Below are 27,953 nucleotides of genomic sequence, written 5' to 3' on the forward strand. Positions count from 1 at the left end.
TTAATTATTCTGTCATGTACAGTAAATAACAGAAAAAAGATCTTTTATAATTTAATGTCTGCTGCTCAGATTTCTCCACATCTTCCTCCACTTTTGGATCTTTAGACCGTCCATATCTGAGTGTTGGGGCTCTTGTCCTTCAGTCTGCTCATCCCTCCTGCTCTCAGGCCACCTCTCCTCCTTTACATCCCTGTCTCCCATCCCTCCCTCCAGCCGTCCCACACACAGACAGTCGCACACACACACACACTCATACGAGGCCGCCCTGGCTCCAATTATCTTCAAACACTTCTCTGGCACACGACCTTCGCAACATCCCCTCCTGATTGCACACAAATGTTATCCCAACCAAATTAGATTAATTAAAAATATTTGCAAAGCCACAAGAATGTTAAACCCATAATTTAAGCCTGGGGTGAAATATATGTGAGTTGCATGCTCCCGACACGCACAGCCAGAACACACACACTCATAGATTCACTCACTGATTGATTTTTCCTACCTCCATGTGTCACAGGACTCAGATATGTCCTGAGTCTGCAGATCCTGAGAGAGCAAGCTGAATTTGAGTTTACATTTGTGAAATTATTAACATGGATATTTAGACCAGGGGATGTTTATATCACAGGCAATGCTTATATTCAGATCAAACAGCTACAACTTGTGGATCAAACAGTGACTGCTGCTCTTTAATAATGCAGTGCAGGCACTTTCCCTCAAGGAACTATTCAGGATGAAAACAACACTCAAATGCCAGTGACTGAACCCATTAATCTTTTTCTTTCCCTCCTTCTCCTCCTTCATTCGTCCTCTCCCTCTTTTCCATCCTTCGCTTCCTGCAGGTGAGTACTGGCAGAGCGTGAAGGATTCGGCCGCCACCGTGGATCTGTCCTACCTTCAAGCCCAGAGACGACGACTCAGACGGGACTCGGACAGCGAGGCCGTCAGCGCCATCGCCTCGCTGTCGATGGGAGGCCTGTCCTCCGAAAGGTAAAGGTGTAGTGAATGTTAAGAAATGTGTCTGTATTCATCACTTTTACCCAATGAATAAATAGATGTTAATGTAACCGTCTTGGCTGTCTACATCTGTGATAACAGCCTGTAGACCAGGGGTATCAAACTCATTTTAGTTCAGGGGCCACATTCAGCCCAATACGATCTCAAATGGGCCGTACCAGTAAAATAATAACAGTGAAAAAAGTAAAATTACATTATGAAAATGTTTACATCTACATAGTTTCCTTAAAAATCTGAATAACATGAACCTGAAATGTCTCAAGAAAAATTTGTGCAATTTTAGAAATATTATGCATCAATTTATCAGTTACACATGTGCATTACAACTTACATTACAATTACAGATACACAAAACATTTAGTAATAGGCACAATACTGGTAAAATTGCACTTACTTCTTTTAAGACGTTTCATGTTCATATTTGTTCACATTTTTTAAAAGAATAGTTTGTAAATGTAAATATTGTCATGTAATTTTACTGTTTTACAGTAAAATAAAGGGAAAATTTGCAGTTTTCATGATTTGTAGGTTATTATGATAGTATTTTACTGGTCTGATCCACTTTAGACCATATTGGTCTGAATGTGGAACCTGAACTAAAATGATTTTAACATCCTTGATTGTTATTATCTTCAATGTTATTTTTGCATTTCACAAATTCATCCCACGGGCCAGACTGGATGCTTTGGTGGGCCGGTTCTAGCCCATGGGCCGCATGTTTGACACCTGTGCTGTAGACTGATTTATATGTAGAGGTTGCAAGTTGGATTTTCCAGGAATATGCAGAGATATGGCATCGTGCTTCAGTTCCTGTTTCCTATACACTAAAACACTGACTACATATCAATACAACATAAACTCCTGCTAAGCACATGAGCCTCAGGATGCCAGATTTGATCAACAACAAGGGTATTCTGAATGTTATATATTGTACCTTAAACCCTTTATAGGGCACTCATAGAAATTCTCTAAAATTCTAAATTTCAACCTAAGTGTGTTATTGGAGGACATAACAAGACTTTGTTACTTTAGTGAAATTTTTCCAAATTTTTTATTATATGAAAAATAAAGGTCAATGAAGTTACCATATTTGGTTCCTTCCCCAAAAGTGGCAAAAACAAAAATCCAAGGTGTATATTAAAAAAAATACAAGAAAAACACATGTAAGGTGAAAGCAACATGTATTTTTGAACATTAGAATATCGCTTTTTGAACATTAGACCAACATAAGTGCTGATCCAGACCCCTGTCCACATCCACATTGTCCCTTTGAACATCATTCCTTACATTAGTACCATTACTTCATGGTACCTAACAAAGCAGGTACACTCACTGTTCATACAGAGGTGGACCTTACAGACCCTGTAGACCACAGTGGACCTGAGATTGTAGACTCACTGTCCTCACTGGAACTGTTGCTGTCACTGTCTTGTAATGTATTCGGAAATTACCAAAAATAGTCACTTGCACAATAAAGGGTTAATATCTTTAGCCATATCAGCTGCAGCAGTTTCTTTGATGTCCTCTAATATTAATCTTTCATCTTTTTTTCTGAAGGAAACATCCAGAGAAACTGACAGAGAAGGATTCCATGTGAAGAAAACCTCCTGACAGTTGCCTTCAACCAAGTCTCAGTGGAAAATATAGACATACACACATAGTTCTGCATTTGGATTCATCACTGGAAGCGGGTGTCCTCCTCAGTTCAACCACTGTATTTTTCACCTCACACACACTTCTCCACATGAATTACTACTGGTTACAGTATGACTCAGACAACATGCACACTTCACGAACCTTCAACAGGTTTTGATGGACGAGTGGGATGTCACTCATTGAACTGAGAAAACAAACAGATCTGTGAAGGATCTAAGGATCTCTTGTAGCATTGGTTGCTGGCAACTGGACGTAGCATGTACACACATTTGACAAAGCACAGGACAGACCTGCGCTAGACCACTCAGACTGTTGTAACCTTGAAAGGGGAGGTCAAAGGTCGCTTCAGCCTACTGGATTCAATCACTCCGAGCGGAAGGAGTCTTTGAAGGAGAGCAGTCGTATCCTCTGTGCTTAACAAGTCCCGCTATGATGATGTCATTTACCTGCATGTGACAAAGCTCCAGTGAAGGAACTGATCAGTGGTCAGGAGTGTTTCTGATCATTTTGCACTGTCCTGTTCTATAATATGAACTGCATGGAGGGACTGCAGCCACATCGGCAGTGTTCACCAAGCGCTTATATTTGCAGTTTATCTTAAAATTCTTTCATTTACCCTATGGCACACTTGTTTTTTTTTTTTTTTGTAAATGTCAACCAGAGATTTTTTTTTTTATCCAGCAAGAGTGAAGCTACAGTGATGTCTGAGATACATATGTTTCGTATTTTTTGTATGTCCACATATTTTCTTAAGTCTCTCTTTTCTTTCTTGGCCTGTCAGGCGAGCACATGCAGCAGAACTCCAGATCGCACCAGTTATTGTTATCTCTCCTCGACTAAAGACTAAACAGGACGCAGAAGTCTTGAATAACTGCATCTTAATCATGTAGAGAAACTGTAGTTTGTATCAAAATGAAGAGCTAGTACCTCTAGTCACTGGAGTATCAGTATCAGGGACAAAAAGTATCAGTCCATCAGTCAAATCGTTTCTTTTTATACGCCAACAGACAGCAAAAACACCCATCATTCCTCAGCGTAGCCGCTCATACATGATTGTATATGTGAGAGTGCAGACATTTTGAGTGAGGTTTCATTGATACCACACTGACTGTATGACAATCACAGACACAAAGTGCACTTACAGTATGTTGCCCTCAGGAAAAGAGGCTCAGAACGACATAGCTGTTAAAAGTTGAACTTAAAAGATGCTTTTTTTATATATATACATGGACCAGTGTTTCTACCTGTGGATTAGCATTCCTGCTGTATTACATTATATTTCTTTCATATCTGTATATCTCTCAAAACACGGACACCTGTCCTTTGTTTATTATCGATGTAGCACCGTTCTGTTTACTGTCAGCGCCTGGGAAGTTTTTCTCCCTGGACCAAACAATGACATTTTAGCAGTTAGGATGGAGAAATATTACTGACAAAACTGAACATCCACACATTGCAATTGGACACAGGTTAAGCTCAACCAAAGCTTATGAGAACAATGTGCTGTCCCTGGACTGGCATGGCTTAAATAACTTCAAAGACTTTGAAGAGTTTGTGAATGTTTCTTTTTTCTATCCAAACAGTTGAACAGCACCAAAAGCACAGAACGGATATATAAACACATTCATTGAAAAAGAAGAAAAGGCGGTCGTGACTCATATTTATACATTCAGATTCTGTGTCTTTGAAGTGCTCTTTGCATGTTTAACACAATTTTCACGGTGCTATAGATTTTTTTTAATACAATTTGTTTGATGTTTTCTTTCTTTGTGTTGCACTGTTTGCAACTTAATCTTTGTTATTGTAATGAAAATGTGAAAACAAATGACGTTGAGAGAAGTTAGAGCAGCCTCAGCTCCGTACAGCGAGTGTAGCTTTACTTAGGTTTATGTAAACATTCACGACAGTAACCTGACATACCGAATGTCTTATCTTTTGTCTTAATAAATGCAAATTATTTTTGTATTAGAACTCAAAAAGTAACCCTTAAAGACCAAATTTTTAGCCCGCGTGCCTTGAAGTACCATGCTGACCAACCTGTGTGAAGGTAGCCTTAAAAAACTGGATCTTAATTCAAACTGCAGTCCAGTTGGAAAATGCCTCATCTAATTTTCTTATAACTGACTGTTTTGTTTCTGTACAGTGTACATATGGACTTTTTTCCCTCCTTTTGTCTTTTCTATTGGTTTTGTTTCCTTAAAAAAAAGCCTTAATAAAGGTGAATTGCATTCATTCGTTTGAAAATGGTGACTCACTGATGTCTAATTTCATACTTATTTCAACAACCATGTATTATTTTATTTTATTTCATTCACCACAGATGATAGACATGTAATGCATTATTCTCTGGATTCAAAAATATTACACTTACGTGCATCAAGAAAAGGTTTATTGTCCACAGGAGCCAACACAGTAAAGAATATCAAAAGCAGATGCAAAAACAATACAACAGAATATGATCAACCAGCATTTAGACTACTTATGGTTACAAATGATTCCTCTATACTGTGACTGTAATCACTTCATTATCTCTTTAGCACATTGTACAAGAAGCTTTCTGCTGAATTATTTTTTGCACTATTTGTTGAATATAATCACAGCAGGTTTGCAAATATATTTTTTAAAGATGCAGACAAACATTAATCAGATTTTCTTGCATATACAAAGATTTTCCTGAAAATGAAACTTCGCTATTACAGCAAAGTGAAAACAACAAGCAGGGGCTGAAGTATGATTGAGTTTATCATTTGCTACTTTTCCCATGGACATTTTTTTATTTTATTTAAGCCAAGTGTTAAAGTAATACAGTGTGCATACACCAAATTCACAGATACACTTTAAAACCCCAAAATACACAGAAAGCTATCCAGTTACTACAGCACAAAACGGAGAAGATCTGCATCAGATTCTTCGGGCTCTTCTTTTCCCACAAGGCGGGGTTTGAGAGCCAGAGCGATTAGCTTATTAGCATTTTAGCTGTAAACATTCATTGGCTGTGACCGCCCTCTAACCATCACTGTGCCATTATCATTAGTCATCTTAATGTTCGTCTGGCAGTGAGTCATCCGTTGTGAGACGCTGTTAAGAGTCGGGTGGATGATGGTTATCACGGTGTTACCCAAAGGCACTCAAACCAGCAGCCATTTTGTTTCATTGTCACCGCAGGCCAGCTGTTAGTTTTCTTCATCAAAAAGTTCTGAGCTTGACTGTCAGTCCCGTCACCAGTGTTTCAGAAACACCGTTCAAGTCGAGCTGCATGAGTACATCTCAATGTCATGAGTCAAGCACATTTCCAGTCCGTTGGAGAGAAAGCGGAAAAAAAGGCTGTTTTTTAAAAGTTAAAACATGGGGGAAGCGTCCGGGGAGGCCGGAAGAAATTTCTTCTGTGATTGTTGAGAATTTTCCACTTGTTGGTTTTCTGGAAAGATAAGAAATACAGAAATAAGCACTTAGTCTCACTTACACTGATTGTTTCAAGAGGTGGCACACTATAGTTAAAAAAAAAGGGGGGGAAGAACAAGAAAATTCCACTCTGTGAGTTGTTTGTGGGGTTATAAAATATGTCTACAAACACACAAACACTTCTGTTTTGTGGATGGGGAAAAACTCTTACAGTGCCTGAACTTCAAACTCTCTTCTCTTGTTTTAAGAAGCAAACATTTCATGTGAAGCCTTCTCAGTTCTCTCTAATTACAGTGTGTCTTCCCTCACTTGCACAAAGACACACAGAGAAAAGGAGAAAACACAAGTTAAAAAGATGCTTGCGGGTATCGACCCATCGCATGACTTATACAATGCTGTAAAAGCATAAAAGTGTAAAAGTGTTTTTACTGATGTAATACAATAAAATGCTGGGCAACTATTTTTGGTTTGCACACATTTGTTTTTCTTTTAAGCAAAATTCCTCCTGGTGCAGGCACAAAAATATTCCTTATGAAGATACTTATTTGTCTGATTCAACAAAATCTAAATATCAGATAAATGGCGATTAAAAATACATTTGTGTCTTTATAAAGATATAAACTATTTAAACTGTTTTAAAAACACATAACTATAAACTGCATGTGTTTGATAAAGTATGCTGGAACCATGTTTGACAGATCCTGATGCAGCTTTGTTGCCTACGTGTCAAGCCATGCCTCTGTCTTTGCAGATGTCTGAGAAAGACCAACACACACACACACACACACACACACACACATGCAATCATGTACAAATAGATACATGACCACACATACATACAGCAGTCAAATACACACAGGGACACACACACATACACACAACTCTCCCACCTGCACTAGGCTCACAGTTTTGGCTCTCTAAAAATAAAGATGAGTATCAGAAGCCACAAATTCTGGATGAGGCTTTAAAAAAGCAGATGAGCCGCAGAGGCCTTTACATCTGGTCCCAGATCAGTCCAGAGAGAGAAAGCCAGAGATTTAATACGCACAGAAGAGCATCCAACAGCTGGTCAGTCCAAACTGTAAAACACACATATGTATACACACACATACACACATAGCAGAGGCAGGTTCCGGTAGAGGAAGGAGCAGTGACAGGCATTTTGATTGTAGTGTAAACACAACAGAAGGCTATTGTTTTTTCCAACTCAAACAGAACAATCCCCTCATTCTGAGAGCCTCATGCAGAGCCAGACACCCACACATCTTAAAACCATGCTCATCAATATGCACCAATGTATTCATCTTTGGGTGTGTGTGATCTAAGACTTCAGACTCTCAAGGAAAGTATAGGAGGCTTTTTTCCAGAGAAGGTCTACACGACAAATGTATACATGAAACCAGGTAAAACATCTGTCTACTTTGTGAAACCAACAGCAACAACATGCACTTTACTGCAGCCCGACACAAAGACACAAAGAGCAGGACTGAAAATGACTTAAAATCATTATCTAGCGAAGTCAAAAAACAAAACTTGTGTAGCTTTCTCTCTGTTGCCAAGAGTTTTTATAATTTTTAGAATTTTTGCACTGCCAGAAAACTGAAAAACAGCCCACCATCACTCAGTACATGACAATAATATTTATATTTTACATACTCAAAACAAGGAGACATAATCTCATGAGAATGCACACTAGTATAGACACATGTTTGAACATCTTCGGCCTCTTTCTAAACTTTATTCACTAAACCTGGATCTTCGGCTCATTTTCTGGCCTTTAATTTCTCGCACTTTCTCTGACACCCCCTGCAGAACACAAGATAACAAGCAGAGCAGGAAAAGTGGGTGTAATAACTACCGTGCCGCGTTCAAGGACACTTTGCTGTTCCACGTGTTGGAGCCTTGGCTTTTTATCCACAGCACTGACTGCAGCCCTCAACGTCTGCTGCAGAGGCCACTGGAGGTTTAATAATAACGCGAAGTGGAACACCTGCAGGGTGCACATGGCCGCTGGCCACATGAATGTGCATGTCTGGACAGTGTAACCTGTCTGTGTGTAATATATGATACTCTAGTATTATGTAGTGTTCACTGTAGTGAGGTGTTCGTTTTTTAGTACTCAAAAGCACCTGTATTAGCTAGGAGCCACTGATTCTTGTGCACGTGTGCAAAAGCTACACATGTTTGTGATAATTTTTGCATCTGCTCAAATATCTGTAAATGTGCGTGGTTTCATGTGTTTACTTTAACCTGTCGTCTTCATGATGAAAAGTGCATTTCATCCCTACACTCTGAATACGTCTTTAAATGGTTAAATCATACATGTTGTCAGTGCTGGCAGCTGCTGGAAACTACAAGAAGAGAGGTTGAAATAATTAACAATACATCTACACGTGTATTTTTGTTAAATGTAAATGTGTTCATAAACATACATACATTTTTTGCTGCACAGCTAATCAAAGCTACAAACAACTACACAAACACACGGCGGTACACGTGTGCATGCGTTAATGTACACAGGCCCATGTGCCTGACCCTAACCCTGGTACACACACCTTCCTAATACCTCACAACTGTTTCCAATCTAAAGGTTCCTGCTTGTCTGGGCCCCGGCGGGGCCTGATTGCACGACACTGGATACAAGATCCTGAGGAGAGAGGGCAAGGCTGCAGGGGAGAGTTAGAGAGCGAGAGAGAGAGAGAGAGAGAGAGAGAGAGAGATGTGCCTCCACTTTTTTTTTTGTATTTTACTCTCTCTTTCTTTTTTCTCCTTTCATGCAGTACCTGAAATCTGGTGCCTATTATAGCAGCAAAAAAAACAACATTCCCTTTGTAAAGTAGATCATACAGGTTTTGGAGGAAAACAATTGGTTTAAAGCCATCAGACATCTGTCAAACAATGGAGCTGTGGGTTTTTAATCACTATAGTTTTATTTACTTACATTAAAAAATATGGCAGATAAAGTTTAGAGTAGTTCTCTATCAAACAAAACAACCTTCGTCTGCTTGTGAAGTTATTGCTTCAAGCAAATGAAGTATTATTATTTATTTTTATTTACTGAAGACAGGTTTATGTACTGGCAGATGTTAGCTCTTACTATTCATGCATTATGTTTAATTTACAGATTATTTGTTCACTACTACATGAAGCATTTTAACTGCAATTTTACATGAAAATAACACTCAGACATTAGTTAATACTGATGGGATATGAACTGTTTTGCACTTTTGCTGCATTTTTTTAAGTGTACATATTTTTTTAACCTTTGTGTATACCAGCATGTTCATATTTCATTTGTACAATTCTGCTCAAAATAATATGACAATTTTAACACACCTCTCACACATACATTGACAACAGACCACAACATATAATATAACTGCAGAGCATAGAAAATAATTGACGATCTAATGCAATGTTACTTTTTGGCGTACTGAGAATTTTCAGGAAAACAGATTTAAACATAATGTACTAAAACAAGGATGTTAGAATTCTAACTACAGAAATTATGCATATTTGTACACAGACATCATGCATAGATTGTTTTTATGCAAAATAAGGTTTTTGTATATTTGCACTGTGTATGATGTGATGATGTGTAAAAGTACAGTAAAAGTAAAAATAAATGTTTATTGTATATTATATTCAAATACAAAGCAGCATGTTATAATCTAGTCGTAATTTAGTCCTCATTTACGAAATAAATGCTACTTATTTATTTTTTCCATATTGAGATTCTTAACATTTTAGGATAGCAATTTATTTTAGATTCTTTTAATTTTAATATGTCTCTGACTGTTTTCTAAAAAGTAGCTTAATAAGAATAAGAAGAGGATGTAAATGGACATATTGTGATTTTATTTTTACTCATTCTGAAATAATCTTCTCAGCAGATGTTTTTGTTCCCATTTATTTTGTTCATTATAAGTATGTGTTTGTGGTTTTTGAAAAGGCTTGAGATTATGTGTTAAGTACACTTGTAGTATTTTAAACATGAAAATAAATCCACATTAAACAAGTGCTGTGATGAGGAAATGAGGAAAACATAGGAGTGTCCGTGTGTGATTTCAGTTTATGTTGCTGTATGTATTTGTTTTTGTCTGTGTGCATGCATTGCTAAATGTCTGGTCCATACCTGAGGGGCTGCAGTGGTGCGTCTCGTTGCACTGGACAAAAGTTTGGGACAGGAAAGAGAGAACAGTTGAAGTAGAAAGAACTGAGGGGGGAAAGAGCGTCTGTAATAGGTTTTAGCTGCATAGATCCAACAATGGATGTTAATAGTGATGGTGTGAAGTGTTGAGAACATTTAGACAGAGCAGGATGGGTCTGGAAGCAAAGGTTTAAGACAAAAAGACTTAGATCACCCAAAAAGGTTAAAATGTAAACATTCAGATGTGAGGAAATGGATGCAGACACACACAGAGATGTTGGGGTGGAGATGTGGACACACGAGGGTTTAAGAAAGAAGTGTAAGATCCTAGTGATCCTAGGATCCTAGTGGCTGGTGGACATGGCCCAGGCCCCCTCCATCCTCCAAACGGAGAAGGCGTAGCTCAGTCTTTCATGGGCCAGGTAGTTGCAGCTGGCCAGTTTGGCATCCATCTCGTCACTCTGCAGCACCTGGTACAGGAAGTCAATGTAGCGTGAGGCCAGCTTGAGGATCTGGATCTTGCTCAGCTTGTCTGAAGGAAGCGTAGGGATGATCTTGCGAAGAGACGCAAAAGCATCGTTGAGGGACTGAGTGCGTTGACGCTCTCGTACGTTGGCTATGACTCGCTGAGAATGGAGGTCCTCAAAGGGCGGCTCTGACCTGGGGCCCAGCGATGATGGGGCCAACGACACAACAGCAGTGGGGCTTTTCTTAAGCCTCTTCGGCCCCGACGGCAGCACGCTGTTGGGGCTACCAGTGCTGCTCTCCTCTGCCTGACTGAGGCTGTCCTTCTTGGGGTAAGGAGAACGTTTTCGGTTTCCTTGTTGGAGGGTCTTCTTCGATCCTCTCTCCAGCTCCTCTTCGCTGGCCCCCAGCCCTCCTTCAGGGGATTTGGTGCAGGACACCTCTTCTCTCATTTTACCGTCCACCTTTAAACAACTTTTCAAGTTCCAATGCAAAGACAGAGCTCTGTAAGGCAACCTTGACTGAGACAAGCTCGTGTTCTTCGTCTGTCAAAAAGAGCAGGAAGAAACCACAAGAGAACACTTATGGCTGCTGAAGCTCCATTGGGTTCGATGTCACTTTGGCTGTCCTGTTTCCTGATTACCTACTCAACTTCTCATTTAAATATTTCCCTCTTAACCTGGCAGACAGAACAACAACAAACCATCTGACAGGCAGGTCCACCTCCGCCTCTTTTATACCCAAACGCCAACCCGGTGGCTGCATCCAGTTCTCATTGGCTTTTTGGTTTCTGAGAAGGTGTGGTCCAGCCTGAGCTCAGCAGAAAAGCAGGAAGTGTGCGTTAGCTGGGCGGGTGATGGAGGAAGGGGTAAGTGGCGCTTGCAGCCAATGAGAAGCACTGTGTCTAATGTTGCAGAGACTTCTGGGGCTTTATGGGTTCCAGATTTGAGCTGCAGCGTCAGTCCACATGCACCCTCATGTCTGCTTTCTCTTTCATCATTTCATTACGGAGACGGAAATCAAACTAAACCTTTTATTTCAGACTGTCATCAGTGTTCGCTTTTAAGTCCAACTATAATTGTTTGGCATTTTTAAAGAAATTCTTGAACTTCTGAAAAAAAAATTTCCAACAAATGTGAAACATAAAAGTCATAAATTACGGGCATATACTTATGCAGTGCTAAAAGCTGGTTTTCTTTAACATTAAAAGAAGTGGGAGTTCACACTAACATTTGTCTGCCATGATCTTTACCATGCTGATAACCAGACACTATAAAAACAAATCTGTTAAACCACGGGTCACAGTACAAATTGAGTCAATGAAAATACTTTGGATTAACAGAATGAAGCAGGAGTTAAAGGTCACACAATGCACTTTATGATGTGGAAGTTAAGTAAATAAATGCCACAAACTATAAATTTTACCATGACAGGCCATAAAGTCCTAAAATTGAAAGAGGGATTCTTATAAATCTGTTGGACCACAGCGGCTTTAAGTAGATCTGTAAGAAAATGTGAGGTTATGCAAGCACGCATCCGGGAAAGAATTTCTTGACATTATCGTTTTCCTGTCAGTGAAAAAACTGATGTTCTTTGAAATATGTTCAGAAAGTCACGCATAGACATCCAATATTAAACCCAGTTCTTCAACACCTTTGGCATCAGTGCTGATATCAGCTCTCTGTGTATGATCAGGAGTAAGAGCAGACAGGACCCTGAATAACCCCTGACCCCGGTGACCCAGTGACCTCAGCCTGCAGAGGTGAGGGGGCACCAAATTGTGCCATCCACGGCCCGGGGGCAGAGCCGACACATGTTCCACCTCCATCGTGCACCACTCTGGGTCTGCAGCCACTTAGTAACACATTTTTTTCATGTTGGCAGTCATGACACAGCAGCTCCTCTTGAAGAAAATGACAGTTTGTAGCCTGAGTTAACATTTGTTCAACCTGTGTGAGGGTTTTTGTTGATTAACCGCTGGGGTTACTGGGAAGAGCAACCTACAATTTGAGCAAATGAATAAGTCTTGCGTAAATCTACCTTTGAATCCAAATTGGTTTCCCAACATTGTGTCCGTTTATATGTTCATGCGTCATGACTTGGGTGACTCATGTGTGGATCACTGCAGAGACATCTTGTGGGGAGTTTTCCACTGCTTAAAGCTGAAGAAATTCTGTACTTTTTGATGACAACATGCTTAATATCAGCCTTCACATTTCAACACCTTGAGATTTTTTTTTTTTTTTTTTCAAAGTCATCACGTGGTTTCAATTTCAAGTTAATTTCTGCCCAAAGATGTTGCAAAAAGACTGACATTTTGACCACAAACTGGTATTTACTAACAAATGCTTTGGACTGAACCTTGTATCATTCTTGACACGGTGCTTGACAGCTTCAAGCCAACAATTTGGGTGTGAGTTTGAGAGAAGTGTATGTGAGCAGAGCGGTTCAGAAAAGTTTTGATGAGCCCCATGATTGCACTGGTTTACATTTCATTCAGCGAGTGAACAGAAAGTAGCTTGATCCCAGTTGGGTTCAATCAACTTGGAAAAAAAACCCTCATCTGGCCATCAAAGCAGCGCCATGGACAGAGACCGAGAATTATACGAGGCTGTATTTACATAACAGGCCAAGTCAGCTCCAGGATTAGCTGGTATTAGAAGTGAGCTCACTGAGAGCTCTGATGGAGACAGTGGAGGGACAGGAAAGTCATTGTTGCTGAGGCTAATCTCAGGAGCTGCCGCTTACCTTTGGTGGACGCGTTGCTTCATGCCACCATCATGGAAAAACTGAGCTAACGAAGTGAGTAGGCCAACAGGAATGTCGTGGCAGTGCCGTTTCACAGAAGAACAGAGGGGAGCAAAGAGAAAAGAATAGAAAAGAATAAGAAAAGGAGAAGAAAGGAGAGGGAGAAAAGGGGGAAAAAAGTGAGGCTGTCCAAACAGAACCAGATGCAGGAGTGTGGAGGTTCGTTTGATCTCTGTCCTCATAGGCTGATTGATGTTGCACATTTCATTTCCTTGTCAGAGTCTTGACATAATGTTTCACTAAACACTCAGGCCCTGCTCTCTTCTTCGTTTTCATTCCAAAGGGGACGTAATTGACCGTTTCTGGAGCTGAAAATAGATCATACATATATCAATATATATCAATAAACGTATATAGGCTTGGACACATCGGTGGAGGAGGAGAGGGAATATCAAAGGAGGCCGATGTATTGTTCATTTCTGTCTCTGCACCATGTGTTGGTCTGAAACGAATGCTGCGCCGAAGAGCGGCCATGTTGAAACTTTTGAAGTTTTTCAGAAAGCAGTTCGTAGTGCAGTCATTCATGATCATACGGCAAAAGGTCGAAGCTCTGGGGTGATGTCCTTAGCCGGTCAGGCAGCAGCAGTGTGACCAATCATAAGTGATGTGTTTGGAAATGCATACTGGCTCGACAAAAGGAACCAATCATTAAATTCCTCCTCACCTTCACCCTGGGAGTTTCTTCACCCCCTGACTGCTGTTATTGATGTTTGCACACAGCACACTCCCCCTCCTTCACCCCCCTGCCCCCCCTCTTCCATACCCATCCTTACACAGCTCCATCCCTCCTGAGGAGCCTATAGTGGCACAAAGGCAGACATCTGGGACCCATTTCCCCCCTGGAGAAGCCCTTCCTGTGGGGTATCCACTTAGAGAGGGGTTCGGGAGGAGCGGAGTGGGGGGCTGAGGGGGGGCTGTGGGTGCACGGTGGATGGGGGGATGGTGGTGATGTGAATAGGTGAGGCGGGTGGGAGGCCTCCAGACGAACAATGAGAATGAGGTGTTTTATGATTGAGTGAAATAAAGGCTGGATTTATCAGTGAACATAGACTTACCTGCTTTTCCAGGTGATGACAAGTGAGGAAAAAAAGCCTGAGAGAGAAACTCAGGCTGAATTTCTACATGAACTTTTAAAAATTTACACCAAAAAAGATGTGAATTTGGAGAAAAAAAAAACTAAAAGACTGATTTGACCTGCAAACACCTGCTAATGAAGATCACGTCTCATGTCTGAAAGCTGAAGGATTTCAAAAATATTCATCGATATTAAGGAGAGAGAGAGCTTTTTAAAACAGTTATGCATTAAAAACACCTCTTTTCCCCGCTGCTGCATTCCTGTATTATTCTTGTTTAGCTGCATCTTATCTCCCTGTATTAGAGTGTAATTTATCATAATATTTAGTGCTCAAGCTTCCTTCAAATGTCCCTGCTTTCATGTGTAATTTAGCCAATATCCTGCCCTGGCTCTGATTACAGTATTTAAGTGCTGGGGTCTGTTCGTGGCACATTACAAACAGTCCCAGTGGAGCTCACAGCTGAGCTGCGGATATGGCATGTTAAGCTGGTGTACGCCGAGCAGCAGGTTCGGCTGGGATGTAACATTTATGGCTGGATCTCAGACATCAGTGCAACAAGTAGTGCATGACGGACACCAGCGATTCTCAACTGGTTTCAGCCACATTTTCCCCTGGTCATTAGGTTTTTAATGCCTGTATTCAGCGTGCATTACTGTGAAAAAACAAAAGTGAAAAATACAACTGAATGGTGAATCTTAAAATAAATATGCAACTGTATTTATGTACATATACAACTAATTCAGATCTATGAAATGGGCTGTTTCCACTTAACACACATTTGTTGAGGCTGTTTCAGTTTTAATGGTTCAGTGCTCTCTGGTGCAAACCCTTTTGCGCTCATCACACACTGGGGTTTCAGTCCATTTCACTGTCTAAATTTAACACAGTTGCATGTCAGTACCTATGCCTATAATCCACAGTATCCATCATTTATTCATCCTTATGTCATATGTTTCCTCAATCATGGTAACTGCCATTTTTTGCTAGAGCGTCTTTGAGATTCTCTGTTCATTTTATTGTTGCACATTGTGGAAAATGAAGTTTGGGCTTCAACCTGTGCTGCATGCATCCACACACAAAAAACAACACTAGAGCATATTTACGATGACAGGGAACAAGGAAAAACATAATTAAACATACTATAGAGAAAAAAAATGATTAAAGATAAACACCATGATAAGAAAAAATATGTTTGTAAGTTAAATGTCTAAATGTCCCCAATATATGTAGGAATAAAGACATTCTGGCTTTCATTTTGTTTCTGTCCTTTACTCATCTGCCACTGTTTAAAAACCTCGGTTAAGATAAGGATAAAAAGAGTTTTCCATTCTATTCTAATGACAACATGGCCTTCTAAACCTCCTTCCTGATGGTAGTAACTGATAAAACAGTCTAAAATCTGATAATTAAGCTTTTTTTTTTTTTTACCACATACTATACAAGCCATTGAGAATAAGTCTGACGGACTGAGAAAACTGGACGTAAACAACCCCTCAGACCAAATGTAGGAGGTTCTTCCTGTTTCTAATACAATGCCTTTTATACATATGTTTTTTTTACATCATGTTTTTGGATGTATTAATTCGTAATAAATCATTTGATAATGCTTTGTAGATCTGGTAACTAAACTGCATATAATACGAGCAAAATTGTTAAGAATTACAAAGAAATGCCCTCAGGCCTTTAAAGCAGCAGGTTCATTGGTCACACGGGCAAATCAGATAAAGGTGTTTTAAACAACATGGCAACACTGAAGGAAACTTAAATCATTGGTGTAAAACTGATATATAAAACATCTCTATGGGTCTATTAAATATCACTCTGTGAGGAAAGCTTTATTAGAAAACAGCAACAAAGTCTGGTCATGAGCCATGTCAGTGTTTTTGACAGAAACAATGGAAATGAAACCAGATAAATACAAACAGTAAGTTTCTTGAATGCCGCTTTGTGTCCATATGTGCACATGTGATAATGCGAAACAGAGAATGCAGAAGTAGAACAATGAACTGGAACTCTCTGTGTCTTAAGAGTTTTACATTACTTGGCAAATATAAAAAACATGGTTTATTTCAAATAATAATCCCCTGTTGTCCATCTCTATATATAGCAAATAATCACACCAAAGTCTTTGTCGCTGCTGCGTCAGCCGCTCACATTCAATATGTAAGGTTCAGTTTCACAGTGAGTCAGCAGTTGGACTGACCATGTGGCCTCCTGGTTTGGAAAATGCTGCTTCATAGTGAACTTCAGAAATGAACTTATCAAGCCTCAAGTCTGTTGTTTATAGAAGAACTTTGCACAATATGTCCGCACCTGAAAACTGACGCAAAACAGAAGTTTATGTTTAATAGAAACATCATAAGGTCAGGGACTGAAAAGAAAAGAGCTATGGTGGATGTTTGAAAAGGTACATGTGGATCACAGTGTCTTCTGTTTCCATGTTTTACACATATTACTAAATTCAGTTTTCACATTTATTCATTTTGGGAAGATTTGATTTTACTCAACTGTAACAGCAATTTATCTTTTTTTAGGTGATCAACCTCTTGTCATTTGATTCAATAACTTAAAAAAAATCTATTTAAGGGAAATTTCCTCAAATCCAGGACCTGGAGGACAGTCAAACAGTGCTGTCTTCAATCTCACGTTTCTAATATTGGTTAGTGGAAGCAGTGTCAAGCTGGGATCCCAGGGATTGGCCATTATCACGCATCCAGGCCTGTCAACCGTGCAGTGAAGCTCTGTCTGTAAGGTACAGAGGAATGCTGCGTTTCTACAACAGAGCTATTGCATTAGAAACATCAACAGAGCTCAGCAGCCGGCTTCAAAGGGGTACGCCTTCACATTGAATCAATCCCCACTTCCATTAGATTAGATGACCTTACCAAAGTTACATTGCGCTAACGTTTCTTTATGGTTTCTGAAATCCCTCGCTCTGGTTCTGGTTCCCCCTGTGAAGCCACTTCAAACAGCTTCTGCCATGGCATATCCCTTTGTGCTCTAAAACAGCAAATATGTGTCTCTCTAAAATGTTTCAGATGCGAGTTTGCAGTGGTCCCAGAGGCACAGACAACAACGTATTCAGAAACACAACAGCAGAAGACCACGAGTGCAAAGGTAGGCATCTGCCGAGCTGGAAGGAGAGGAAGTTTGACTGACCGATGGGTGATGAGAGAAGATGATAAAGACAGACAGACAGAGATGAAAATGGAATAAAGGGAAGAAAAAAGGCAAAGAGTGTGGGAGAAATCCTGCAGCAGTAAATCAGTGTGGTAATGGGGGAGGGGAGGGGGCTGCAAAGGTCTAGAAACATATGTTTCAGTTTGTAAATAAAACAGTAAATTGCTATGGATATTGCTTAAATATCTGTGGGCTTTGTACCACGCTTTGCGGAAGTTCCTCGGAAATCATTCTGGGACTGCCTTCTTAAAATGCCAGAGCGGCTTCTTAATGTCAAAGAGGCCATCTGGTGCTCTACCAATTCAAGATGTTTGCTTTTCATTTAGCCTTTTCTGATGCTTCTTTTTTTAGATCAAATGCTTCACTATTGTGTGATTGATACTGATGTTCATATTTCACAGTCAAACTCATAGCCAGGCGTCCATTCAGACATGAATCAAATCTGTTAATTCCTGTTCACCTTTCATCTGAGATGTAAAGAAACACAGGTCATTCACCCAACTATTGTATTTTAGGCTGTTTTTTGATATATTTAAATGTCAACTTTATTCCTCTACTGCGCCTCTGTGAGAGAAATTGCACTTTTTATTCTGCTATATTTATGTGAAAACACTTAAAGGATGTAGATTTATACTTGGATGACCCTAAATTACATTAATACGCCACCTAAAACATTAAAATGTTCCTCTCTCACTCATGCAATGAATATAAAAGAAGTATATGTGCTTCTGGACAGTTTTGATAAATAGCATGTGTGCAAAGCAAAGCAGTAATCCTCCCCTGGGTTCATTGTAACACATCTGCAAAGTAAGAATTCAATGAGATAAATGTTATTTTTACTTTATTGAACAGGATGTTTAGGATATTTGTGATATTTGAATGTATAAACTATTGTTTCCAGTCTCACCGCACTCTGCCAGACTGCCAGTCAACACACTTGAGACAACTTCCTTCCTTGATTTGGGTAGAAAGGAGTCCCATAATTGAATAAAATGAGACCCCTCCCTCTCTTTACATACCACTCAAACACACACACGCGCACACACACACACACACACACACACACACACACACACACACACACACACACACATACACATATTTTACAGGCTGGTGTATAAAGTTAATAGGACGCATTTGGTTCCAAAGCCCCCAGCTTGCTCAGTGGAAAGTGAGCCGGGTTGTTTTTCAGTTTCTTAATGTCGAAGTTTATAACGGCCAGATAAAAAATGTTGCTATGGTGATTTAACCACAACATTGCAATTACCTTGATGCAATAAGACTCTAGGGGCTTACAAACAAACCAGTGTAATGCAATTAAGACATAAGTACCACCAAAAAATGTCCTTAAAACACAGAGGAAGGATGCAGAAAACCTACAAAGAAAGTGAAATAATGATAGTGGCTTCTAAGGATCAAAGTAACTGATATTTCTTGTAAATAATGAAACACTACACCGGATTCACTTTCCCCTACTGCTAAGCATGGTGGGAGTTTTCTCCTGAACAACAGCAGGATGAATTTAAGAGACATAGTGTTTTGTGAATGAACAACTTGATCAATTATCGTGCAGCAAACCCTGATAGTGCTCTAATAATTCAGTCACATATTTTTTACATCAACTTCAAAGTGCTTCTATCAGGCAGCTGCCTTAACAAAATCATACACCAAAACTCTGTGCACCCCCTTCCCTTCCCTTTGAGGGTCAAAATAAAAATGTGGATGGATGAAATAATTGCCTGACTTCAAAGTGCAGGTTATTGCCTTGCATTTACTGTTGCGATTGCAATGCTGTGGGGTGTTTTTCTTCATAAATGTGGCTCGGGTGGGTGGGAAAAGTGGTTCATTCCACTCATGGCGCAAATCCCACTCTAATGCCTGACACTGACCCTCCTGACCTGGGTTTAGTGAAAAGAAGAACGCAAAAACACCTTCAATCCACCACCTTGACATTATCTCGTTGTACATCAAAGTTGAAGAGAAGGTAAGAAATAGTTTTCCGCTGTCACCATTTAGTTTTTTTCGTTTAGTTTCTTACAACACGCAAGAGAAATCAAGTTTTAGGAAGGAACATAAACTGTAAAAGATGCCGACAGTTTTGGCAAAACATTCCCCTTGAGTCAACACTCCTACTTAAAAAAGCATCACAATTATTATCTACAGACAGGGCTATTTTCAGAATTTATAGCAAATAACACACTAGAGCACAGCGGATGTCAAAAAGACATTTATTAGCATGATTCTCACACACACACTTACACTCTACAAACACACATTCCTACATTCAGGAGGCAAGTGATACAGGGAGATACACAATGCTGCACTTCATTTTTAACATAATAGTGTAAAGAGATTAACATTTAAAGGATTCAAAGCAAAATAATCTCAGTAAGAAATGATATAAATGGCGTTACTGGTTTGAACGAGGACATCATAAGAACATGACGACTTCGAGATGCATTGGTGAGCTCACTGCTGCTGCAATTTAAAGCCGATACCGAGATATTTTTTAACCTTTTTCACACTTATCACAGTTGTCATTGGTAAAAACATTACAAAAAAAAAATCATTCATTTCATTTAAAATGCCCGTTATGTGTTGAAAAATACACTGAGCAAGAACATGTGGTGCTTCTTTTCAATTGCACATGAAAGCATTCCCGTTGATGCTGCAGGCCTGTGCAAGACCCTGGAAAACGTGAAACAATGTTGGAGTTCATTGCCAGTTGATAGATTTTTTTTTTTCAGTATGTGCAACTTGTGATAGAGACAGAAAACATTTATGTGTTGTAAGGCTATGCAACATTTGTTGAAAGAGATACAAATAGAGAAAACAGATGTAATACCACAAAGTCGGGTTGTCAAAAACGTATACTGAACACTGAGTATCATTGTTGGAAGAGTGACACCCTCTAGTGGACACAGAGTGAAACTGCAACATAACTACCACTGAGGAAACAGCTATTCTATTCATGGAGTAATTCTAGGATTACTTGTACTGTGGGATTTTTCTCTCATGGTGAAGTTGTGCAGATGCATGACTAAGCAGGATGCTAAAGAAGTGAAAATGTACGACTGAAATCTGTCATAAAAACAGGCCTGGATGTTTGTCTGTGAAGTGACAAAGTCAGGAGCACCGAGGAGAAACACTGGCCAAGAAAGTACGGGGGTATTGGGATGATCATCCACGACGCAAGACATTTTTAAAGTCTCTGTTGATTTCCCTTCGTCCTCTTCCATCCCTCACACACTGTGACACTCTCAGGTCAGACGCCTGTGTAATGAGTGTACTGAAGAGTCTGTGTAGTCACTGTGGGACATGATGGTGCACTTAGAAGTCACTGAGGATGCTGATGTCTGCGAACTCTTTGCGGTAGCGGTGAGCGGACAGGGCGAGCAGGAACGACCACTTCAGGCTCATGAAACTCCACACACAGGACAGGTACAGACTGCTGGGATCAGTCAGTTCTGTGGGCGGGACAAACAGATGTCAATCAACCATTAAGCACTAATGACACTGATCTACAAATATATATATATATATATATATATTTCCTATGCTGTTTTTTATCAGATTTTAATTTGTCTTTGTTTTTATGATGGTTGAACTTTGTTGTTCTTAGCCTGCTTTGCACCTTGTGTTATCACCGTTTTTATTTACTTATTTATTTCCTTGTTTTATGATTCGTGTTCGGCACTTTGGCCAGCTGTAAAGTTCTTAAAGTGCTTTATAAATAAAGTTAGTATGGTATGGTACAATTATAGAAAATAAATTATCTGCCTCGGATATTAAATGTGCTAAATCTTACATACTTTAACAAGACGAACTGTTAAGCTAATGAGAAAAGTGCTGGTTAGCTGGTATTTTCAATGTATAAAATAAAGTATTATTATACATATATTGGTTTATATACATTTATTAGATTTATACATCTTCAACTTGAAAGAACCTATAAAGTGAATGTATTGTACTGTGCAGACAGTGTTTTGAAGTACATCTGGTAGCTCTGAGAGAAACATTTCTTTTGAGTAAAACCATTTTTGTATTAAATTTCACAATTTCCCCCAAGACTGTATCTTGGAAACTACAGCCATCCAGCATTTTTGACTAAAGTTTTCTCTATCAGTGACTCAAACTTGGTCAAATTTCACTACGTTTATTCTGGAGAGTTGTTTTTTTTTTTTTTACTTGTAGACCAGTGTAACAGAACACTATACAACTTTTCTTGCATGTAAAAGTAGGAAACGTGGATCTATTAAAGACGGTCTGAATAACTTACTTGCTTTGGTGTTGATAGCAATGGACAGGAAGGTAAAGAAGGCGACTACTGCCAACAGGGAGAAGAAAACTCCGATGCAGAAGAAGAACTTGAGGCCCTTTAACCAGGTCCGCCAGTAATCCTGGAGGTACATTATGTGGGTGATCAAGGTCCAGAGCGCCAGCACGCCTGAGACACACAGGTCAACATTTGACTTTGGCACAGAAAACAATAGTGTAGACAAGAACTCGGGGAAGAACATCCACCTGATTCAAAAAACATCAGCATGCATACAGAATCAGAAAAATTATGAAGAGTCTGAAAGGAAAACCTGTGGATTTTAAGATTTGGGGAGGCAGTTTTTGAGACTATATTTATCTGTCAGGTATGAGCCAGACGTGTCCAGTAATGATGGTGTTTTTATTTGTAGATTTCCCTAATTTCTTCTGCTTTAACTGACACGCGAATGTTATTTTGACATTATGTTTTGTTTACAACCACTCATAACATCTTTTTTCTCTTACATTTAATCTATTTTCATTTGTCTTCATATGTACACACTGAAAGGCTGGGTATGTGGGGAGAAGTATGGGTGGGTGGGTTGGTTGGATGGAGGGAGGGAGGGATGTATTTAGTATGCATGTATTCATGTGCATGTCTGTGCATATGCATGTGTGTGTGATGTATGTAAAGGTTTATATATGGATGTGTGTTTTATTTGTATATATAGTATGTATAGGTATATGGCCTTTTGTCTGTCAGCCCGCGGGGTGTTATGTTACTAAAACAATAAGAAAACAAGTGGTGCCAGGCACAACAAACCCCGCCCCTCGCACATATTGTAGCTCATTTTGGCATTGATTCAGCTGATGTCATCATGTGTATGCGTGTGGTGCTGTCACCATAGATATAGACAGCATAGACAATTTCGGCTATTATAAGTAAATGAGAAGAAAAAAAAAAAGAATTTAAAAATTCATTAAAATTTTGAACTTTGACCTACTTTCCTGAAATGTATTCTGGGTCACTGGCAATCTATAAACCTGATTCGGTATGAATTCAACCAATAGTTTTGCTGCTAAAGTGTTAACAAACAAACAAACAAACAAACCAAACCAAAAACAATAGGCTACCCTTTGCCTCCCCTTCAGGGGGCGGGTAACAAACAAATAAGTCAAATTTTGCAGCAGGTGTGTGTCTATGCTTCAATAGAAGAGTTTCCTGAAATTAATGCTGACAAGTGATTAAAGAGACTATTATATATATTTATATACACATTTATATGCATATATTATATACACCATTATATGACTTATGGTATTTTGGGCATCACCAAACCTGACTGACGTAAAATCAATATCAAGAGCATTAAAACTAACAAATTATTTCTCTCAGATCTAATGGTTGGATTTGGTTCACAGTGGAATTTTGTTTTTAAGTTTTTGGATGTTCTTTAGTTTTAATGTACCTCGCTTCTCAACATTTTTGTAAACAGATATGCTCATAACCCCAGCCCACCACCTATGAATCTAGAAATGCATGGGTAGTGGGTTAATGGACTATGTAGTAAGCACATATACCTGTTAGTAACAGATTGCCTGATTTGGTGAAAAAGTAATACTGTGATTATTATAGACAACACTGTGGTTGCAGGTATCTGTATGCTTAGTTAAATTACTGATATTTTTTAATTGTTCTCTATTACCAACTCAAACAAATAAACCTACAGTGTTATAAAAAATACAAAATCTTTTTATGTCATTCCTCCTTATGCTCAGTGGCACTTAATCTGGAACGTCACCATAGACACCCTTGATTTTTTCATCTCAACTTTTTGCCATGATAATGTGCTATAAATCTTTTTTTTTTTGTTTTTTTGTTTTTTTACATGTGTACTTCCTAGTTAAAACACTTTAGGATAAAAAAAAAAAGTCTTAATTTGCTGATAGCAACAACAATAATAATGGGATAATATTTGCAATTCAACCAGTCACACATTTCATACACAGCAATCAACAGCCTCTTAAATGGTCATGAACTTATCACTTCAACCTCATGGTAAGAAGTGTTTTCTGCCTTTTCATGACACAGCATGTTCCAGATTGCTGAGCCCATAGATCACACGGCCTTCCTTATGTTCCCCTTTTCTTCAAACATTTACAGAACATGCCATATTTGACTGACTTCTTACCCGCTTTTTACCTGACAATACACAACCTCAGCAGAAAACAAGAGGCACATGGAGGACAAACATTTTTTAATTATGTAAAAAAGTGAATATTAGAAAACATGACTGTGCTGGTTTATTCAGCAAAGTAAGCATAATGAATACAGAACTAGCTCCTTTTTGAACACGGAAATGCAGCTTTTAATCTTTGACATAGACAAACACGAAAAAGCATTTTTCAAGTAATTTTACTCAAGTACTGTATTTAAGTACAAATATGAGGTAATTGTGCTTTCCTAGAGTTTTTTTTTTTTTTTGCCTCTACTATATTACATCTCGGAGGTAAAATTGTCTAGTTTTACTCTTTTAGATACATTTTCCATCCACTGAACCAAATTTGTGAATTCTATTGATAAAAGTGATAAAGTCAAGTATTAAGTGTTGCTTTACAGGCCAAGTTCTAACTTATCATCCTTCTTAAGCTACACAAACACTTTAAAACGCCATGTGGATTTGCTGCAAAATGCATATCTAGAAGACCTGTTTTTCTGAGCTCATCAACAATTGACTTTCTAGATACAAGGCTCTCACATGACGACTATGATGCTGTTATAGAATATAATGAATGACTGTAGATTAAACCACACATACAAAGTAGATGAAATAAGCACAACCTCACACATTTACACCTCTAAAAAGCAATACAATAGGAATATTAATCAAAAACATAATATATAAAGACCTACAAGTATTCTTGTGGTAAATTCCAAATGAATTCCTCGCTACAATTAACCTTTCCTAAGTGACTCATCACCATTCATCACAATGCTAACTTCTGCATTTTGCATATTTCAGTGAAACACCATTATTTTCCTATATTTAATTCATTGACCATGTAGATGTTCATAAAAGTTCATAATAAAAGCAAAACTTAATATATCAAAATAAAGAAAACTGAAGAAAAGGTGACTTTTTCAACTGATCATAAAAACAAATATTTCTAGTCACTGTCATTTGTCAGAATAAATGGGTTTTATTGATAAACCAATGTTGCAGAAGATGATGGTGCTTCATTGTTCACTTTGGAGCCTTTAAAGATCCAAATGGGTCATATCTGGTGACACTGAAAAGCAGAGAAACTGCATTTTCCACCTCAGTTATTTACCTGTATTGATAGGATTTGTGGTACAAAAGTTACAAAACCTTTTTGATCAGCAAATGCTTTTGGTTGCCATCAGCTGTTTAGGTCTTTGAGGGTTAAAATAATGACTGGGATCATCCTAGTGCACAGGGGTTACTTTTACTTTTCATACTTTACGTACATTTTACTGACAAACTCAAGTAAGGCTTTGCATGCAGAACTTTAATTCACAGCAGTGTGTTTAACAAATGTAGTGTAAGTGCATTTTTACTAGATAAGAGGCTTAGGTGAGGTTGTCCATTAAAGTTTGTTTATGGATAATGTTGTATTGATAAATATACTGTAACTATTAAAGAAAATTGTTGAACTGTTGATGTCTGTATGAATGTACTGCCATGTTAACATTGTTATGCATAACTCAATTACTGTATTATGTATTAGTTGTGGGTCGGATGCTGAATTAAGAAAAACTTCTTGTTTGATTCACGAATTAAGTTTTTGATAAAGATGTAAAAGTACTTGAGGGGTAGGATTAAATAAGTTTATATTTCTTCCTACTACTTTTCGACCATGCAAATTTAAACTTGCTCAAACTCGCAGACAGATTTTGTTCATTTAAATGTTATTTTTGTTTTAGTATGTTTCTTTGTATGTTCGACAGAAAGAAAGAAAGAAAGAAAGAAAGAAAGAAAGAAAGAAAGAAAGAAAGAAAGAAAGAAAATGCATTCCTGTGCATCCTACGAGTAAATGAGTGCAGAGTTTGCAGATATGGATTTGTTAACTGGGATCAAAGGTCTGATACTTGTGAACTCCAGACTTTATCAGTGTAACAGCTACGTTCAACTCACATTTTAGTTCTTTTAATTAGATTATTTCTCCCTCTGTGTCAGTTTTAACCTGGGACTGTTGTGTAAACAACCCAAAATAAAAGTTTCACCTGTCATTTCTGTCTTGGCTCTGGAGGATTATTTTGCAACCAGCAGCAAAACAGGACACCTTCAACCTGACACAGGAGTCTGCCTGGCACTTATGCGTTCATGATTGCAGAATAAATACATACATGTGGCAGAAAAAGGGGACATTTGTGAAAAGTGCACTTATATTCGTAGGGAGTGTGTTTACTTACCTGATAGCCCTCCCATGGCTGCGGTCCACGGCTGCTTGAACGCGATGTTCCACACCAGGAATGCAGAGAACCCCATGAGCATACCAAACGACGCATAACCGATGCTAATGTATGTTTTATTAACACCCATTGTCACTAAAAATAAAAGTGGTAACAGCAGAGGAAAATATACTCCACACGGGTTCGACTAAACAAGAACCGTGTGCGAGAAACAGAGAAAACAGAGGTGCTAATTTCAAAACAACTGCATCCGGTGGCTCTGCTAGCAAACCAAAAACACACACAAAAAATGATCAAAACCTGTCCGTCCCGCTGACTAAAACTCTCACACACACGCCGGGTAATAAATACTTATCATGACAAAGCGTTTCTAACAAGAAGTGATGCCTGTCCGTTAGAAAAAATACATCCAAAACGTCACAACAACCACAAAAATCCTGCGTCGACCTCAAGGTTCTTTATAAATACAGTGACCTCTACAGGACGAGAGGGGGAACTGCATAATGACAATATAATAGAGATGACATAAGCAGAGGAAGAAACTGAAGATAAAGATTTTACATAGATTTCACATATTTTCCAAGGTATTTTTCATGGAATGATTATATAATACTAATGATAGTAATGATATTACTTTAATGGCAACTTATCTGATGTAAGCAGATGTTTTAAGAAAGGGGCAGGTATTAGAAGTTTTCTTCATCCTGCTGCTTTCCAATCATTTAGATTCGAATTAATGAATGAATGAATTCACAGAAAAGTCTTTTGTGTGTGTTTCAAAAGGTGTGGCTGCATCAGGCAGACAAACAAATCCAAAGTAAGTTTTTTTTTTATTCTTAATAAGACAAATGTATATAAAAAAAAAAAAAAAAAAAAAAAAAAAAAAATAATAATAATAATAATAATAATAATAATAATAATAATATAAACATAATGTATATAATTGGTAATGACAATGAACACTAGTTGTCAGAAAAATATTTTTATTTCATTCAGGTGAGGCTGGGTGATCTCACAACCTTAGACTGATCAATCTTCATTCTTACTCAGATGCCATCCATTTTAAATGGCCCAGAATATCAACATATAAAAGGATTTTATACACAGCTTAGCATAATGACCTGTTATAGTAATGCTTCTACGATACATGTTTATTTATGTCAGTGTTTATTTATGCTTTAGTGTGTTTCCACACTATTGGTTCCAGTCTACATTGACATGCAGCATTAGTGGGGCTTGTTTTTCTGCTGCTGAAGAAATGAAAACTTTGCAAATGAAATGAAAACTTCACCGTAAAGCTACCATTACATTCATACTGCAGGTAAAAGCGGCCTAAATCTGACTTTTTTGCCAGCATGTGACTCATATCTGTTTTTTTAATGGCATCCATTTATTATTTTTCAGATCAGACCCACATATGTGGTCCTAAATTGGACACATATCTGATGTTTTGCAATGGGAGTTCAGTCTGAACGGTCATGTTGCATTTCATCCGACTTTTACATCA

General features: G+C 38.6%; 3 protein-coding genes across 5 annotated transcripts in view; 1 reads left to right on the forward strand and 2 right to left on the reverse strand.

The window, feature by feature from the left end:
• The window catches only part of LOC115419858 (histone deacetylase 7-like), a 62,056-nt gene extending 57,151 nt beyond the window's left edge, over positions 1-4,905 (forward strand). For all 3 annotated transcript variants that reach the window (XM_030134910.1, XM_030134909.1, XM_030134911.1), the window contains exons 24-25: positions 843-990; positions 2,575-4,905. In XM_030134910.1, coding sequence (XP_029990770.1) covers positions 843-990; positions 2,575-2,614 — 188 coding nt within the window. In that variant the 3' untranslated portion in view covers positions 2,615-4,905. The remainder of the gene's footprint in view (positions 1-842; positions 991-2,574) is intronic.
• Positions 4,906-5,446: 541 nt separating this feature from the next.
• LOC115418813 (twist-related protein 2-like) lies at positions 5,447-11,380 on the reverse strand. Its single transcript, XM_030133300.1, has 2 exons — positions 10,211-11,380; positions 5,447-6,091 (listed from the first exon to the last, which is right to left on the reverse strand). The coding sequence occupies exon 1, from the start codon at positions 11,140-11,142 to the stop codon at positions 10,570-10,572; it is 573 nt and encodes a 190-aa protein (XP_029989160.1). The 5' UTR covers positions 11,143-11,380; the 3' UTR covers positions 5,447-6,091; positions 10,211-10,569.
• Positions 11,381-19,965: 8,585 nt separating this feature from the next.
• Positions 19,966-26,576, reverse strand: LOC115419985 (heme transporter hrg1-A-like). Its single transcript, XM_030135082.1, has 3 exons — positions 26,447-26,576; positions 22,034-22,201; positions 19,966-21,221 (listed from the first exon to the last, which is right to left on the reverse strand). The coding sequence occupies exons 1-3, from the start codon at positions 26,574-26,576 to the stop codon at positions 21,085-21,087; spliced, it is 435 nt and encodes a 144-aa protein (XP_029990942.1). The 3' UTR covers positions 19,966-21,084.
• Positions 26,577-27,953: the final 1,377 nt, after the last annotated feature.

The sequence above is a fragment of the Sphaeramia orbicularis genome, chromosome 5 (assembly GCF_902148855.1).
Source record: "Sphaeramia orbicularis chromosome 5, fSphaOr1.1, whole genome shotgun sequence".
NCBI classification, from domain to species: domain Eukaryota; kingdom Metazoa; phylum Chordata; class Actinopteri; order Kurtiformes; family Apogonidae; genus Sphaeramia; species Sphaeramia orbicularis.

Bases quoted from the DNA above. Each gene is read 5' to 3' on its own strand.
- LOC115418813 (XM_030133300.1), bottom strand. From the start codon at position 11,142: ATGAGAGAAGAGGTGTCCTGCACCAAATCCCCTGAAGGAGGGCTGGGG.
- LOC115419985 (XM_030135082.1), bottom strand. From the start codon at position 26,576: ATGGGTGTTAATAAAACATACATTAGCATCGGTTATGCGTCGTTTGGT. The intron at 22,202-26,446 runs GTAAGTAAACAC...TGTGTGTCTCAG, and splicing joins AGCCATGGGAGGGCTATCAG to GCGTGCTGGCGCTCTGGACC. The intron at 21,222-22,033 runs GTAAGTTATTCA...TCCCGCCCACAG, and splicing joins TGCTATCAACACCAAAGCAA to AACTGACTGATCCCAGCAGT.